The 15,217-nt window shown below is 45.6% G+C and overlaps 1 protein-coding gene across 1 annotated transcript in view; it reads left to right on the top strand.

The window, feature by feature from the left end:
• LOC311143674 (glycerol kinase-like) overlaps nt 1–12,077 on the top strand; it is a 38,653-nt gene extending 26,576 nt beyond the window's left edge. Inside the window, exons 9-19 of the mRNA XM_084179547.1 lie at nt 1,180–1,215; nt 1,392–1,459; nt 3,997–4,039; nt 4,162–4,242; nt 4,977–5,055; nt 5,165–5,261; nt 5,627–5,711; nt 5,802–5,922; nt 6,243–6,386; nt 8,720–8,890; nt 10,799–12,077. Coding sequence (XP_084035673.1) covers nt 1,180–1,215; nt 1,392–1,459; nt 3,997–4,039; nt 4,162–4,242; nt 4,977–5,055; nt 5,165–5,261; nt 5,627–5,711; nt 5,802–5,922; nt 6,243–6,386; nt 8,720–8,890; nt 10,799–10,809 — 936 coding nt within the window. The 3' untranslated portion in view covers nt 10,810–12,077. The remainder of the gene's footprint in view (nt 1–1,179; nt 1,216–1,391; nt 1,460–3,996; nt 4,040–4,161; nt 4,243–4,976; nt 5,056–5,164; nt 5,262–5,626; nt 5,712–5,801; nt 5,923–6,242; nt 6,387–8,719; nt 8,891–10,798) is intronic.
• The last annotated feature ends 3,140 nt before the right edge of the window (nt 12,078–15,217 follow it).

Below are 15,217 nucleotides of genomic sequence, written 5' to 3'. Positions count from 1 at the left end.
ATAGCAAAGGGTCTGAATACTTATGTAATAATAATAATTGGTCATTTAGCAGACGCTCTTATCCAGAGCGACTTACAGGAGCAATTAGGGTTAAGTGCCTTGCTCAAGGGCACATCGACAGATTTTTCACCTAGTGGGCTCGGGGATTAGAACCAGCGACCTTTCGGTTACTGGCACAATGCTCTTAACCACTAAGCTACCTGCCGCCCATGTAAATAAGGTATTTCTGTTTTATATTTTGAATACATTTGCGAACATTTCTAAAAACATGTTTTTGCTTTGTCATTATGGGGTATTGTGTGTGTGTGTATATTGAGATATAAAAAAATCAATTTTAGAATAATGCTGTGACGTAACAATGTGGAAAAAGGGAAGGGGTGTTTCCCTTTTGCACTGTATATTACTTGGTGATACAGAGAAATGCAGCTCATCTTGTGACAGTTGTCTTTGTAATGAGGGCAGGTTTAAATGGGTGAAATTTAAGAACTACATACAGGGAACGTTTGTGTGTGTGTGTGTGTGTGTGTGTGTGCCTGTGTGTGTTTTGTCTCCTGTGACCGTGTCATGGTTGCTGCACTGCTGTCTACGTAGTGTGCACCTTGCTCTGGTGTCCAGAGGTCATTTGACTGAGCTTGTTGCCCCTCCTACTTCTGACGTGTTCTTATCTGCCGCTGTCCCCTAAAATGGCCGCCCGTTGTCCCCAAAATGTCCTCTCTCTCACCTCAGCCTACTACCTCACTCCACCAGATGGAGGTTAGGTAAGGTGCCAGTCTGTCCATGGAGAGAATGCCAGGCCTTTGGCTGCCCCCTTTTTTTTTCCAATACACCATTCAGCTGCTCATGACTCCTGAGGCGTCTGTAGAACGACACTGTGGAGAGTGTGTGGCTACAGCTATGCTAGTTATTTGGATTGTAGCATCTCGTGGACGGCCCTAACAGCTGATTTGGTTTGTCTGTAGAGACGGTTTGGACAGGTGGCCTGGTGTAGTGGTGTGGTTTTATGTTTTTAGAATGACCTGGTTGGCACGATCCTGTTGCCACTACTATTTTTAGTTCTGATTTTATAAAGGATTTGAGGACTTTTTTTAAGGGTTAAAGTTATTCAATGGACATTGTTGAGATTTGGTCTGGATCAGTAACTTCATTGCTTACTCTTATGTCTTTTTCATGCTGTTATAGTACTCTGGTCCTCTGGCAGGAGTTCCCATCTCCGGGGTAAGGAGTTCTTCCTCTTCTTGTTAATGCATCAAAACAAATATACTCTGTGTGATATTGCCCAATTTGGGAGTGAATGAATGTCCTAGCATTGACAGTAATGACTGACCGAGGTCGGTCGGTTAGCGTGTGATGATGATGACTAAACTCTGTTGTTATTGTTTGTGATGTCACAGTGTCTCGGGGACCAGTCGGCTGCTCTGGTTGGTCAGATGTGCTTCCAGGACGGACAGGCTAAAAACACGTAAGACCTACTCAATCCCTTCTCCTCAAGGCAGGTCTTCTCTCCTTACTCGGAAAGACTGACCGTGATATCCATAGCATTCCCTTCTCCTCAAGGCAGGTCTTCTCTCCTTACTTGGAAAGACTGACCGTGATATCCATAGCATTCCCTTCTCCTCAAGGCAGGTCTTCTCTCCTTACTTGGAAAGACTGACCGTGATATCCATAGCATTTTTATTGAGGTCCATACCCGTGTCACTTGAAGGTGGTGGTGGTGTATGTAAACATTCGTCCTTAGACTGTCCATGTATCCGTGAGGCAGTTATAAAAACGAAGGAGAGGGGCTTTGACTCCGCCATTGTTTGGGAGGCTACCACAGTGCCTCTGTATCTCTGCTTTCTGTCTGTGGCCTGCTGGTGTCACCGTGGTAGAGCTCGTTGTGTTCACAGCATGGGTGTGGCTATGGTGTGGTTGATTAGGCCTAGCAGACACATTCATTCTCTGGAACTGGACGTGCTGGTTTAGGTCGGCAGAAAACACAGCCGTTAGAATATTTGAGTCAGTAGAATGTTCTGTATAAGCCTGGCTCCTCTCTAGCCTGGCTCCTCTCTAGCCTGGCTCCTCTCTAGCCTGGTTTCTTCCTAGATTCCTGCCTTCTAGAGAGTGTTTCAGCCACTGTGCTTCAATATCTGCATTGCTTGATCTTTGGGGGTTTCAGGCTGGGTATACAGTGGGGAGAACAAGTATTTGATACACTGCTGATTTTGCAGGTTTTCCTACTTACAAAGCATGTAGAGGTCTGTAATTTTTTATCATAGGTACACTTCAACTGTGAGAGACGGAATCTAAAACAAAAATCCAGAAAATCACATTGTATGATTTTTAAGTAATTAATTTGCATTTTATTGCATGACATAAGTATTTGATCACCTACCAACCAGTAAGAATTCCGACTCTCACAGACCTGTTAGTTTTTCTTTAAGAAGCCCTCCTGTTCTCCACTCATTACCTTTATTAACTGCACCTGTTTGAACTCGTTACCTGTATAAAAGACACCTGTCCACACACTCAATCAAACAGACTCCAACCTCTCCACAATGGCCAAGACCAGAGAGCTGTGTAAGGACATCAGGGATAAAATTGTAGACCTGCACAAGGCTAGGATGGGCTACAGGACAATAGGCAAGCAGCTTGAGAAGGCAACAACTGTTGGCACAATTATTAGAAAATTGAAGAAGTTCAAGATTACGGTTAATCACCCTCGGGCTGAGGCTCCATGCAAGATCTCACCTCGTGGGGCATCAATGATCATGAGGAAGGTGAGGGATCAGCCCAGAACTACACGGCAGGACCTGGTCAATGACCTGAAGAGAGCAGGGACCACAGTCTCAAAGAAAACAATTAGTAACACACTACGCCGTCATGGATTAAAATCCTGCAGCGCACGCAAGGCCCCCCTGCTCAAGCCAGCGCATGTCCAGGCCCGTCTGAAGTTTGCCAATGACCATCTGGATGATCCAGAGGAGGAATGGGAGAAGGTCATGTGGTCTGATGAGACAAAAATAGACCTTTTTGGTCTAAACTCCACTCGCCGTGTTTGGAGGAAGAAGAAGGATGAGTACAACCCCAATAACACCATCCCAACCGTGATGCATGGAGGTGGAAACATCATTCTTTGGGGATGCTTTTCTGCAAAGGGGACAGGACCACTGCACCGTATTGAGGGGAGGATGGATGGGGCCATGTATCGCGAGATCTTGGCCAACAACCTCCTTCCCTCCGTAAGAGCATTGAAGATGGGTCGTGGCTGGGTCTTCCAGCATGACAACGACCCGAAACACACAGCCAGGGCAACTAAGGAGTGGCTCCGTAAGAAGCATCTCAAGGTCCTGGAGTGGCCTAGCCAGTCTCCAGACCTGAACCCAATAGAAAATCTTTGGAGGGAGCTGAAAGTCCGTATTGCCCAGTGACAGCCCCGAAACCTGAAGGATCTGGAGAAGGTCTGTATGGAGGAGTGGGCCAAAATCCCTGCTGCAGTGTGTGCAAACCTGGTCAAGACCTACAGGAAACGTATGATCTCTGTAATTGCAAACAAAGGTTTCTGTACCAAATATTAAGTCCTGCTTTTCTGATGTATCAAATACTTATGTCATGCAATAAAATGCTAATTAATTACTTAAAAATCATACAATGTGATTTTCTGGATTTTTGTTTTAGATTCCGTCTCTCACAGTTGAAGTGTACCTATGATAAAAATTACAGACCTCTACATGCTTTGTAAGTAGGAAAACCTGCAAAATCGGCAGTGTATCAAATACTTGTTCTCCCCACTGTGAGTACTCTGTGACAACTGCTGATATAAAAAAGGGATTTATAAAATACATTTGAAATTCGATTTGATTTAGATAAACATGGTAAACACATCACCAACTGCCTTTTCAGAGATGTCCCCAGATCTCCCTCTGTTCAGTTGATAGAAATAGAATCTAGATGAGATGGATTGTGTTTTTTATGGTCAGACTCATCTCCTTTTGAAACCGGTCCCGTTTCTATTTAAAGGTATGGAACTGGTTGCTTCCTGCTGAGAAACACAGGGGTCACGGTAAAATGGCTTTACAAGTATAAATCATATTGTCATTTTTCTTTTACAAAATGGTGTCTGTTGCTCTAAAATGACACGCCCTGTACCCTCTCTCTCTCTCTGTCTCTTTCGTCTGGTCTCAGCCTGTGATGTCAGATCACGGTCTCCTGACCACGCTGGCCTACAAACTGGGGAAGGACTCACCAGCCTGCTACGCTCTCGAGGTATACATCTACTGTCTGTTATACTAGTCCTGTTATACTAGTCCTGTTATACTGCTATACTAGTCCTGTTATACTGCTATACTAGTCCTGTTATACTAGTCCTGTTATACTGCTATACTAGTCCTGTTATACTAGTCCTGTTATACTAGTCCTGTTATACTGTTATACTAGTCCTGTTGTACTGCTATACTAGTCCTGTTATACTAGTCCTGTTGTACTGCTATACTAGTCCTGTTATACTAGTCCTGTTATACTAGTCCTGTTATACTAGTCCTGTTGTACTGCTATACTAGTCATGTTATACTAGTCCTGTTATACTAGTCCTGTTATACTAGTCCTGTTATACTGCTATACTAGTCATGTTATACTAGTCCTGTTGTACTGCTATACTAGTCCTGTTATACTGCTATACTAGTCCTGTTATACTAGTCCTGCTATACTGTTATACTAGTCCTGTTATACTAGTCCTGCTATACTAGTCCTGTTATACTAGTTATGTTATACTAGTCCTGCTATACTAGTCCTGTTATACTATTCCTGTTATACTAGTCCTGTTATACTAGTCCTGTTATACTGGTCATATTATACTAGTCCTGTTATACTGGTCATATTATACTAGTCCTGTTATACTAGTCCTGTTATGCCTTGTCTGAAATGAAGCCCTGCAGTATGTTTGTGTCATGTTTTGATTGGCTCCTCTATGCTGGTGCTGACCTGTGATTGGTCTATTCCAGGGGTCGGTGGCCATAGCTGGGGCGGTGGTGCGCTGGCTGAAAGACAACCTGGGAATCATCCAGTCCTCCGCAGAGATAGGTGAGCTCTGCTCTGCAACACGCTGGACGTTTTTAGGTTGATTCATATTTACTGAAGACCCTCCTCACACTGCCCCTCTCGTTCCTCCTCCCTCCCCCACCTCTCACAGAGAAGCTGGCAGGTGAAGTGGGCTCATCCTATGGATGTTACTTTGTTCCCGCCTTCTCTGGGCTGTACGCCCCCTACTGGGAGCCCAGTGCACGAGGGTGAGTGGCTATACGAGGGTGAGTGGCTATACGAGGGTGAGTGGCTATACGAGGGTGAGTGGCTATACGAGGGTGAGTGGCTATACGAGGGTGAGTGGATATACGAGGGTGAGTGGCTATACGAGGGTGAGTGGCTATACGAGGGTGAGTGGCTATACGAGGGTAGGCCAGTTGCACCTAATTGTGAAACAACCCTTTGCGCTTCAGACGTCATGCATTTCACTTGGTTTTATGTGACAAAATGTCACTAGATTTGAGGTGTGTGTTTAAGTTAACATGCGTGTATTCTGGCCTCCATTTCAACAGAGCTGCCGGTTTATTTATCTCTCTCTCTCTCTCTCTCTCTCTCTCTCTCGTTTCAACAGTATCATCTGTGGGCTGACTCAGTTCACTAACAAATCTCACCTGGCCTTCGCTGCTCTGGAGGCTGTCTGTTTTCAGACTAGAGAAGTATGGCTCTGAGTTCCATTCAGACTCAATCGCACAAGTCAAGCATCAGACTTTGATATGAAACTAACAGATATATATATAATTGTCCAGATCCTGGAGGCCATGAACCAGGACTATGGGGTTTCTCTGAGCCAGCTCCAGGTAGACGGTGGTATGACCTCCAACAGACTACTGATGCAGCTGCAAGCTGATGTACTCTGCATCCCTGTGGGTAGGTACTCACACACACACACACACACACACACACACACACACACACACACACACACACTGCACTGAGGTAAAGCACATGCACTCGGTAATCTCTCACTTGAACTTTGACTCAACTACACACATTTGTGTGTCTACTTCCAAGGACGTACCAGGCACATTGACATCATGCACATGCACTCCGTCAAAACCCAAAACACACTACGCAGGGAGACACAGCTGCGACAGTACACTCTAACATGACCCTTTACCCAAATACACATACTCCCGAGGACGTGCAGTATTGGATTTCTGTGCGTGTGTGTGTGTGTGTGTCCCCAGTGAAGCCGTCCATGTCAGAGACCACGGCGCTGGGTGCGGCCATGGCGGCGGGAGCAGCAGAGGGGGTCGGTGTCTGGAGCCTGACACCCGGTGACCTCACAGCCATCCCCACTGAGAAATACCAACCCCTGATCAACCCTGAGGGTGAGAGAGCAGCGTCAGACCTTGATCCGTAGCCAGGGTTGGGGTCAAAGTGAATTGAAAACGCCAGTGTTTTTCTTTGAGGATTTTAACAATTCATTAATTTAATTTTAAATCCACTTCTTCAATTGGCTTATTTGGAAAACTGAATCGACTCCAACCCTGTCATCGTTAGGTATGACCATGAAGCATGACCATCATTTGATTTGAGATACCATATCAATTTTTGCCTCATACTGCCATCTGGTGGTTAAATGTCTATTACATTAAGGCCATTCAGTTTATATTCTCAAACCCGACCTTGGGCAACAGTGACTAGGTCTGGTTTCAATGATGGACTCTTTTGGCTTAGATGCTTTATGCCACTGCTTACGTCACTAATTTATCTGCTTTAATAAAATGCTAAATACACTGCTCAAAAAAATAAAGGGAACACTTAAACAACACAATGTAACTCCAAGTCAACCACACTTCTGTGAAATCAAACTGTCTACTTAGGAAGCAACACTGATTGACAATAAATTTCACATGCTGTTGTGCAAATGGAATAGACAACAGGTGGAAATTATAGGCAATTAGCAAGACACCCCCAATAAAGGACTGGTTTTGCAGGTGGTGACCACAGACCACTTCTCAGTTCCTATGCTTCCTGGCTGAATGCTGGCGGTGCTTTCACTCTAGTGGTAGCATGAGACGGAGTCTACAACCCACACAAGTGGCTCAGGTAGTGCAGCTCATCCAGGATGGCACATCAATGCGAGCTGTGGCAAGAAGGTTTGCTGTGTCTGTCAGCGTAGTGTCCAGAGCATGGAGGCGCTACAAGGAGACAGGCCAGTACATCAGGAGACGTGGAGGAGGCCGTAGGAGGGCAACAACCCAGCAGCAGGACTGCTACCTCCGCCTTTGTGCAAGGAGGAGCAGGAGGAACACTGCCAGAGCCCTGCAAAATGACCTCCAGCAGGCCACAAATGTGCATGTGTCTGCTCAAACGGTCAGAAACAGACTCCATGAGGGTGGTATGAGGGCCCGACGTCCACAGGTGGGGGTTGTGCTTACAGCCCAACACCGTGCAGGACGTTTGGCATTTGCCAGAGAACACCAAGATTGGCAAATTCGCCACTGGCGACCTGTGCTCTTCACAGATGAAAGCAGGTTCACACTGAGCACGTGACAGACATGACAGAGTCTGGAGATGCCGTGGAGAACGTTCTGCTGCCTGCAACATCCTCCAGCATGACCGGTTTGGCGGTGGGTCAGTCATGGTGTGGGGTGGCATTTCTTTGGGGGGCCGCACAGCCCTCCATGTGCTCGCCAGAGGTAGCCTGACTGCCATTAGGTACCGAGATGAGATCCTCAGACCCCTTGTGAGACCATATGCTGGTGCGGTTGGCCCTGGGTTCCTCCTAATGCAAGACAATGCTAGACCTCATGTGGATGGAGTGTGTCAGCAGTTCCTGCAAGAGGAAGGCATTGATGCTATGGACTGGCCCGCCCGTTCCCCAGACCTGAATCCAATTGAGCACATCTGGGACATCATGTCTCACTCCATCCACCAACGCCACGTTGCACCACAGACTGTCCAGGAGTTGGCGGATGCTTTAGTCCAGGTCTGGGAGGAGATCCCTCAGGAGACCATCCGCCACCTCATCAGGAGCATGCCCAGGCATTGTAGGGAGGTCATACAGGCACATGGAGGCCACACACACTACGGAGCCTCATTTTGACTTGTTTAAAGGACATTACATCAAAGTTGGATCAGCCTGTAGTGTGGTTTTCCATTTTAATTTTGAGGGTGACTCCAAATCCAGACCTCCATGGGTTGATACATTTGATTTCCATTGATAATTTTTGTGTGATTTTGTTGTCAGCACATTCAACTATGTAAAGAAAAATGTATTTAATAAGATTATTTCATTCATTCAGATCTAGGATGTGTTATTTTAGTGTTCCCTTTATTTTTTTGAGCAGTGTAGTAGCTAGCAGTGCATTTCGGAAGTGGCCACTTTGCATCAACTACCTTAACTAAAACCACTGCAAAGGTTTTAACTGCAAACTTTAGTTTTGAATCGCAAGGTTCTGGCAAGTCCCCGGAAAATGTTTTCTCCCTTATCGACAGAGGAAGTGACATAGTTCCTCTCTGCCAAGAGTCATTGAAACCAGACCCTAGTCTAAGGTCGGGTTTACAAGACTATTTGGTTTACATGACAGGCTCTCCACAATCTTTGTCTCGTAGAGTGAGTTTAACACTGACATCTAGTGGTTATATGTATGTACTGCAGTTACCTTGAGGACAGGCACCTCCAATGTAACGGTCTGTCCCTCTGTTTCTCCTGTAGAGAGTGAGTTCCGGTACACACGCTGGAAGAAGGCCGTCCAGAGGGCCATGAACTGGGAGACCACAGAGCCTATCAACAATGGCAACGGTGCAATCAGCAATGGCAACGGTGCAATCAGCAATGGGAACGGTGCAATCAGCAATGGGAACGGTGCAATCAGCAATGGGAATGGTGAGCGTTGACCAATACAAACACCCTGTTTGTAACTGCATTAGCCATCTCATTTGTCATGGGCTATGCTGCACCATCTATGTATACATGGTAGTCTGATCGTGATACCCTGGGTCTCTCTATAGAGGATGACCGTGATACCCTGGGTCTCTCTAAAGAGGATGACCGTGATACCCTGGGTCTCTCTCTATAGAGGATGACCGTGATACCCTGGGTCTCTCTATAGAGGATGACCGTGATACCCTGGGTCTCTCTATAGAGGATGATTGTGATACCCTGGGTCTCTCTATAGAGGATGACCGTGATACCCTGGGTCTCTCTCTCTAGAGGATGACTGTGATACCCTGGGTCTCTCTATAGAGGATGACCGTGATACCCTGGGTCTCTCTATAGAGGATGACCGTGATACCCTGGGTCTCTCTATAGAGGATGACCGTGATACCCTGGGTCTCTCTATAGAGGATGACCGTGATACCCTGGGTCTCTCTATAGAGGATGACCGTGATACCCTGGGTCTCTCTATAGAGGATGACCGTGATACCCTGGGTCTCTCTATAGAGGATGACTGTGATACCCTGTGTCTCTCTATAGAGGATGACCGTGATACCCTGGGTCTCTCTCTATAGAGGATGACCGTGATACCCTGGGTCTCTCTATAGAGGATGACCGTGATACCCTGGGTCTCTCTCTATAGAGGATGACCGTGATACCCTGGGTCTCTCTATAGAGGATGACCGTGATACCCTGGGTCTCTCTATAGAGGATGACCGTGATACCCTGGGTCTCTCTCTATAGAGGATGACCGTGATACCCTGGGTCTCTCTATAGAGGATGACCGTGATACCCTGGGTCTCTCTATAGAGGATGACTGTGATACCCTGGGTCTCTCTATAGAGGATGACCGTGATACCCTGGGTCTCTCTATAGAGGATGACCGTGATACCCTGGGTCTCTCTCTATAGAGGATGACCGTGATACCCTGGGTCTCTCTATAGCGGATGACCGTGATACCCTGGGTCTCTCTATGGAGGATGATTGTGATCCCCTGGGTCTCTCTATAGAGGATGACTGTGATACCCTGGGTCTCTCTCTATAGAGGATGACCGTGATACCCTGGGTCTTTCTCTATAGAGGATGACCGTGATACCCTGGGTCCTGTATAACTGCAGTGTTGGGACAGAAGGTAAACAGTGTTCCCTGGGGTGTCCCTCTCCCCATCTCAACTGACCTCTAGGTCTGGGACATGTCTCACCCCTCTCCCCCTCTCAACTGACCTCTAGGGTCTGGGACATGTCTCACCCCTCTCCCCCTCTCAACTGACCTCTAGGTCTGGGACATGTCTCACCCCTCTCCCCCTCTCAACTGACCTCTAGGGTCTGGGACATGTCTCACCCCTCTCCCCCGCTCAACTGACCTCTAGGTCCGGGACATGTCTCACCCCTCTCCCCCTCTCAACTGACCTCTAGGTCTGGGACATGTCTCACCCCTCTCCCCCTCTCAACTGACCTCTAGGTCTGGGACATGTCTCACCCCTCTCCCCCTCTCAACTGACCTCTAGGGTCTGGGACATGTTAGTTTATGTTTGTGTGTCTTGAGTGAGATGCTTCTCCATTCTAAGACTACCATAGCCAAAATATATTTGTTAACTGAAACCCTGAATTTAAGGAGAAAGTCCATTTTACATGAGATGCAACAACTGTAACCTGCACAAAATGGGGCATGCTACCTAACTGAAATGTGAGTGCCACTAATGCCATTGCAATGCATATATACCTCAGCCACTATTAACTGCCTGTGGTGATACAATCCATGAGTTTAAGATTGGGATTTTCATTAAAATAAAACGACAGACTCCTTTTGAGCTCATCTAAACCTGTCACCTTCTTCTGTCTCTCTCTCATCACACAGGACAGCACTAGTAGGATCTGAGCCAACACATTTCACTAGGAACCATTGGGGGATACATGTGGAGTTGAAGAAGGGGAAACATACAGAATGAACACCCACCCCCTCCATAGGTCCACCTAAATCTGATTGGTTTTTGGGCATGCTGCCTTCTTCCTGAGACCATCCCTAGTCCACAGTCTGTTCCCTCCTCTTAGTCCCATGGAGAAGGACCCTGCCTGTGAACTTCATCTGGGAAGAAAGGCCCACATATCAAAAGATGGAATCAATTGATGGAACTACACTGTGTGACTGAACTGTGATAAAGACTAATTATCCTGTGGAAGGAACAGTCCCTATCATGTCTGTTTGTTTTTTTTACTATGAATTTATTAAGCAGCTGATATCTTAACGTTTTTATTTTTTGTTTGTCTCATATGTTTGGTCATTTTAACAAAATGGTGATTTACTGTACATTTTTAAAAATACTAATTAAAATTACACTGGTTAGGAGTAGCTCTATCGTTGAACAGGCTACATATCTATAATGTGGAATGGAAGGCATGTTGAGAAATGGTTGCTACTCTGATGATCCGAGATCTACCTAGCTTATATATGGGTCCACTAGAAGGAACCTCTGTAGGAAAAGCGTCGCAGGTCCTTATAGCACTTTATAATTTACGATTTGCGTCTTGGAGTACATGAAATGGGTATCGTGCTCAACTGTTTTTAAAGGGTAAATGTTTTTTTTTTATTTTTATCAATTAACAGTAATGCTTTTTTGCAAGGGATTTATCAATTGGTAATGAATGGGGATGTAAAGGCAAGAAATAACTCGGTGAAAGAGGAATCTAAATGCTAACTGTACAAGAAGGTCAGTTGGTTATTAATTGCTGAGAAATGTCAACCTGCAAAATGGTTTCAGGTCAGACTGTTGTAAGAAGAAATGAATCTGTCCAATGTGCTTCATATCCCAAATGGCTGCCTTTGACATTGATACAGAGAACCATGGTATGGACCTTGGTATGTATAATGATCATATACATTTTCTTGAACTAATGTACAGTATGTAAATCTAATATGAAATCTAAAGCCCCCCCTCATTCTGGGTATGGGAAGAAAGGGCCAGTATTCATATCATTTTGAGGTACAGGGGCCCTTAAAATGTTTTAAACTACAGAGATTATTTTTAATTGTATTTTTTTTGTCATGATTTGATTAAATGTTTTATTTGATTTTTCTCAAATGGGTTTGGGTGCCTCCATTCTGTTGTGAAAAGATGAATGTGACTTGAATGTGACAATGCATATTGCAATAAAGTTTTACTTAAAAAACGGTCTGGATTTTCCTTCACCGTTAAACCTGTCCTGTCTCATAATAATAATAATAATAATATGCCATTTAGCAGACGCTTTTATCCAAAGCGACTTACAGTCATGTGCGCATACATTTTTACGTATGGGTGGTCCCGGGGATCGAACCCACTACCCTGGCGTTACAAGCGCCATGCTCTACTAATCGATCACACAATGAAAGTGGCCTGAGGCATCATACCCGCAGTGGGAACAAGGGCACGTGCCCCTTAGATTTGTCCTGTATTAATTTTTTTTCAGATGTTAAATAACTTACTAAGCTTCAGTTTTAAACCCACGTTTTATCTTTTTTTTTTTTTTTGTATTTTGCGGTGTGGGCAAACTGACCATCTGTCGGCTCTCCACATAGGTGATTACCAAGTGCCCAAACTGTATGCTGTACTGTAAGTAGATATTGGACTCACTCTCTCCAGTCACTTTGTGGCCTCGTATAACAGTTTTCACGCGGCTCTTCCTCGAACATGAAGCGGCGGAAAGTATGTGCAGCTTTTCTGAAGCTTTCACAGAGTTCAGCCTCGTCCGTGGAGTCCAGTCGCGACACGTTGTCAGGAGTTGTAGGGGTGGGGAACACGAAGCGTGAGGGGGAAGTAGTTCCAGAATCACTGATCTTTTTACCAACACCTGAAAGATAACGTGTTCTAGTACACCCAGATATTGGGTGCGTCCCAATAATATCCTCAAGTGTACATTCATTCACTACTTCCCACAAATCTAAAGCCGTTGGATTGTTGGAGGCTCGAAGGAGTTTCCACCATATTTGTAATACCAGCCATTTTCCTTTGAAATCATTGAAGGGAAGTGAACAAGTGCAAACTTTGGGAGGATGGAGAGATAATTGGGACGTAGCCTATCACAACCTGCAAGATCGTCAACATTGGTAAGACATTAAATATTGGCAAAAGACAAAAACAATAACAAACAAGCAAATCAAAACATGAACTAAAATCTTTTGACCGGAATGTAGTTGTTGTGGGTCGTTTTTTGCTATTTCTCTCAGGTGGATAAACAGCAGGGAGTCTTTGAGGATCAATAATGGTTTTGGTTAAAATTGATAATATTAATATATCTATTGCTGATTTATCATGAATTACTGTATTTGTAGGGCTGTTTTTATAATTCAGTTGAGGGATATTAATGAATATCACCTTTCCTGAGTTGCAGGGAATTCTCCAGATACTGATCTGCAGTGATTTCTCTGCCGTTGATTTCGAGCTGTGGAGTGACGTCTCTGACGACCCACACAAAATTAGGAAAGAACTGAACAAACTGGGAGACCTCTCCTTCCTCCTCATCATCAGAGGATGAAGTTCCACTGGAAGACTTCACTTTTATCAACTCTGTCAGCTCACTCACAAATCTATAGGGCCGGTTGAGGATTGATACAGTAATTCACAAAGCTCACATGGATGACATTGTCAGGCAAGGTTCAACAGGTGTACAGGGACTTGAACTTAAGGGAAGTGAAAAATAAACAAATACAGTATGTAGGCTATGACAAAATAATGCATTTTCTGTTTAGATTTGAACTGACACAGTAACATCAGTTCTTTGAAAGTCGCAGACATTGCTTTTAGTCAAAATCAGCTCTTCAAGGCAAACTAAAGCTTAGAATGAATCGTGGGAACTGACATCCTGAGAATTCTAAAGTCCTTTCTCGCCACCTGAGAAAATAATTATTACGTAGCACCGATAAACACATATTTTGGTACTTTTTTTAGGATCCCCATTAGCTGTTGCGAAAGCAGCAGCTACTCTTCCTGGGGTCCACACAAAACATAAAACATGACAAATTACAGAACATTAATAGACAAGATCAGCTCAAGGACAGAACTACATACATTTTTTTAAAGGCACACGTAGCCTACATATCAATACATACACACAAACTATCTAGGTCAATAGGGGAGAGGCGTTGTGCCGTGAGGTGTTGCTTTATCTGTTTTTTGAAACAAGGTTTGCTGTTTATTTGAGCAATATGAGATGGAACGGAGTTCCATGCAATCATGGCTCTATATAATACTGTAAGCTTTCTTGAATTTGTTCTGGATTTGGGGACTGTGAAAAGACCCCTGGTGGCATGTCTGGTGGGGTAAGTGTGTGTGTCAGAGCTGTGTGTAAGTTGACTATGTGTCACGCTCTGGCTCCGGGACTTTGTATTATTGAGCCAGGGTGTGTTCATTTTTGTTGTGTTTGGGGATTAGTTGGGTTGTTATTGGTGGTTTCATTGTTTGGTCCAGTGACTCCCAATCAGTGGTAACGAGTGTCAGCTGTCGGCTCGTTATCTCTGATTGGGAGCCATATTTAAACTGTCATTGTTCACCTTGGGGTTGTGGGTTTTTGTTCTATGTTCAGTCGTTGTCACTGAGGACTTCATGATCGTGTTTTGTTTTGTATTCTCGTGTATTGCATTAAAGTCAATATGTTCGCTACCAACGCTGCGCTTTGGTCCTACTTCATAGACGATCGTGACAGAAAAACCCACCACAACGAGACCAAGCAGCGTTTCCAGGAGTTGGATGACGAGTGGTGGAGACAGAAGAGCGAAGGTTGGGAGAGGACTATAGAGGCCTGGTCCACGGAGAGGAGAGACCCCCAGAAAATTTTTAGGGGGGGGCTCACGACGTCGGGGCAGCAGGAGTACGGGTTAGAGGAGTGCAGTAGGTTGGCAGAAAAGGCCGCCAGGTTAAGGGGGCCACTGGTCACGAAGGGGAAGGAAGGTGTGGAGGCACGGCGAAGGGTACTGGGGTGTGTTACCAGTCCGGTCCGGCCCGTTCCTGATCCCCGTGTAGGGCCAGGGGTGTGTGTCCTCAGTGCGGTCCTGTCTGTTCCTGTTCCTCGCATGGAGCCTGTGGTGCGCGCCGCCAGCCCGACTCGGTCTGTTCCTGCTCCCTGCACCAAGTCTGTGGTGCGTTTCGTCGGCCCTGTCCGGCCCGTGCCTGCTCCCCACACCAAGCCAACGGTGTGCGTCGCTAGGCCAGCTCGACCTGTTCCTGCTCCCCGCACCAAGTCTGTGGTGCGTTTCGTCAGCCCTGTCCGGCCCGTCCCTGCTTCCCGCACCAAGCCAATGGTG

Source organism: Coregonus lavaretus (assembly GCF_964263955.1).
Source record: "Coregonus lavaretus genome assembly, chromosome: 16".
Lineage (NCBI taxonomy): Eukaryota > Metazoa > Chordata > Actinopteri > Salmoniformes > Salmonidae > Coregonus > Coregonus lavaretus.
Note: the sequence above shows the minus strand (reverse complement) of the source record. Positions and strands in the feature narration are given on the sequence as shown.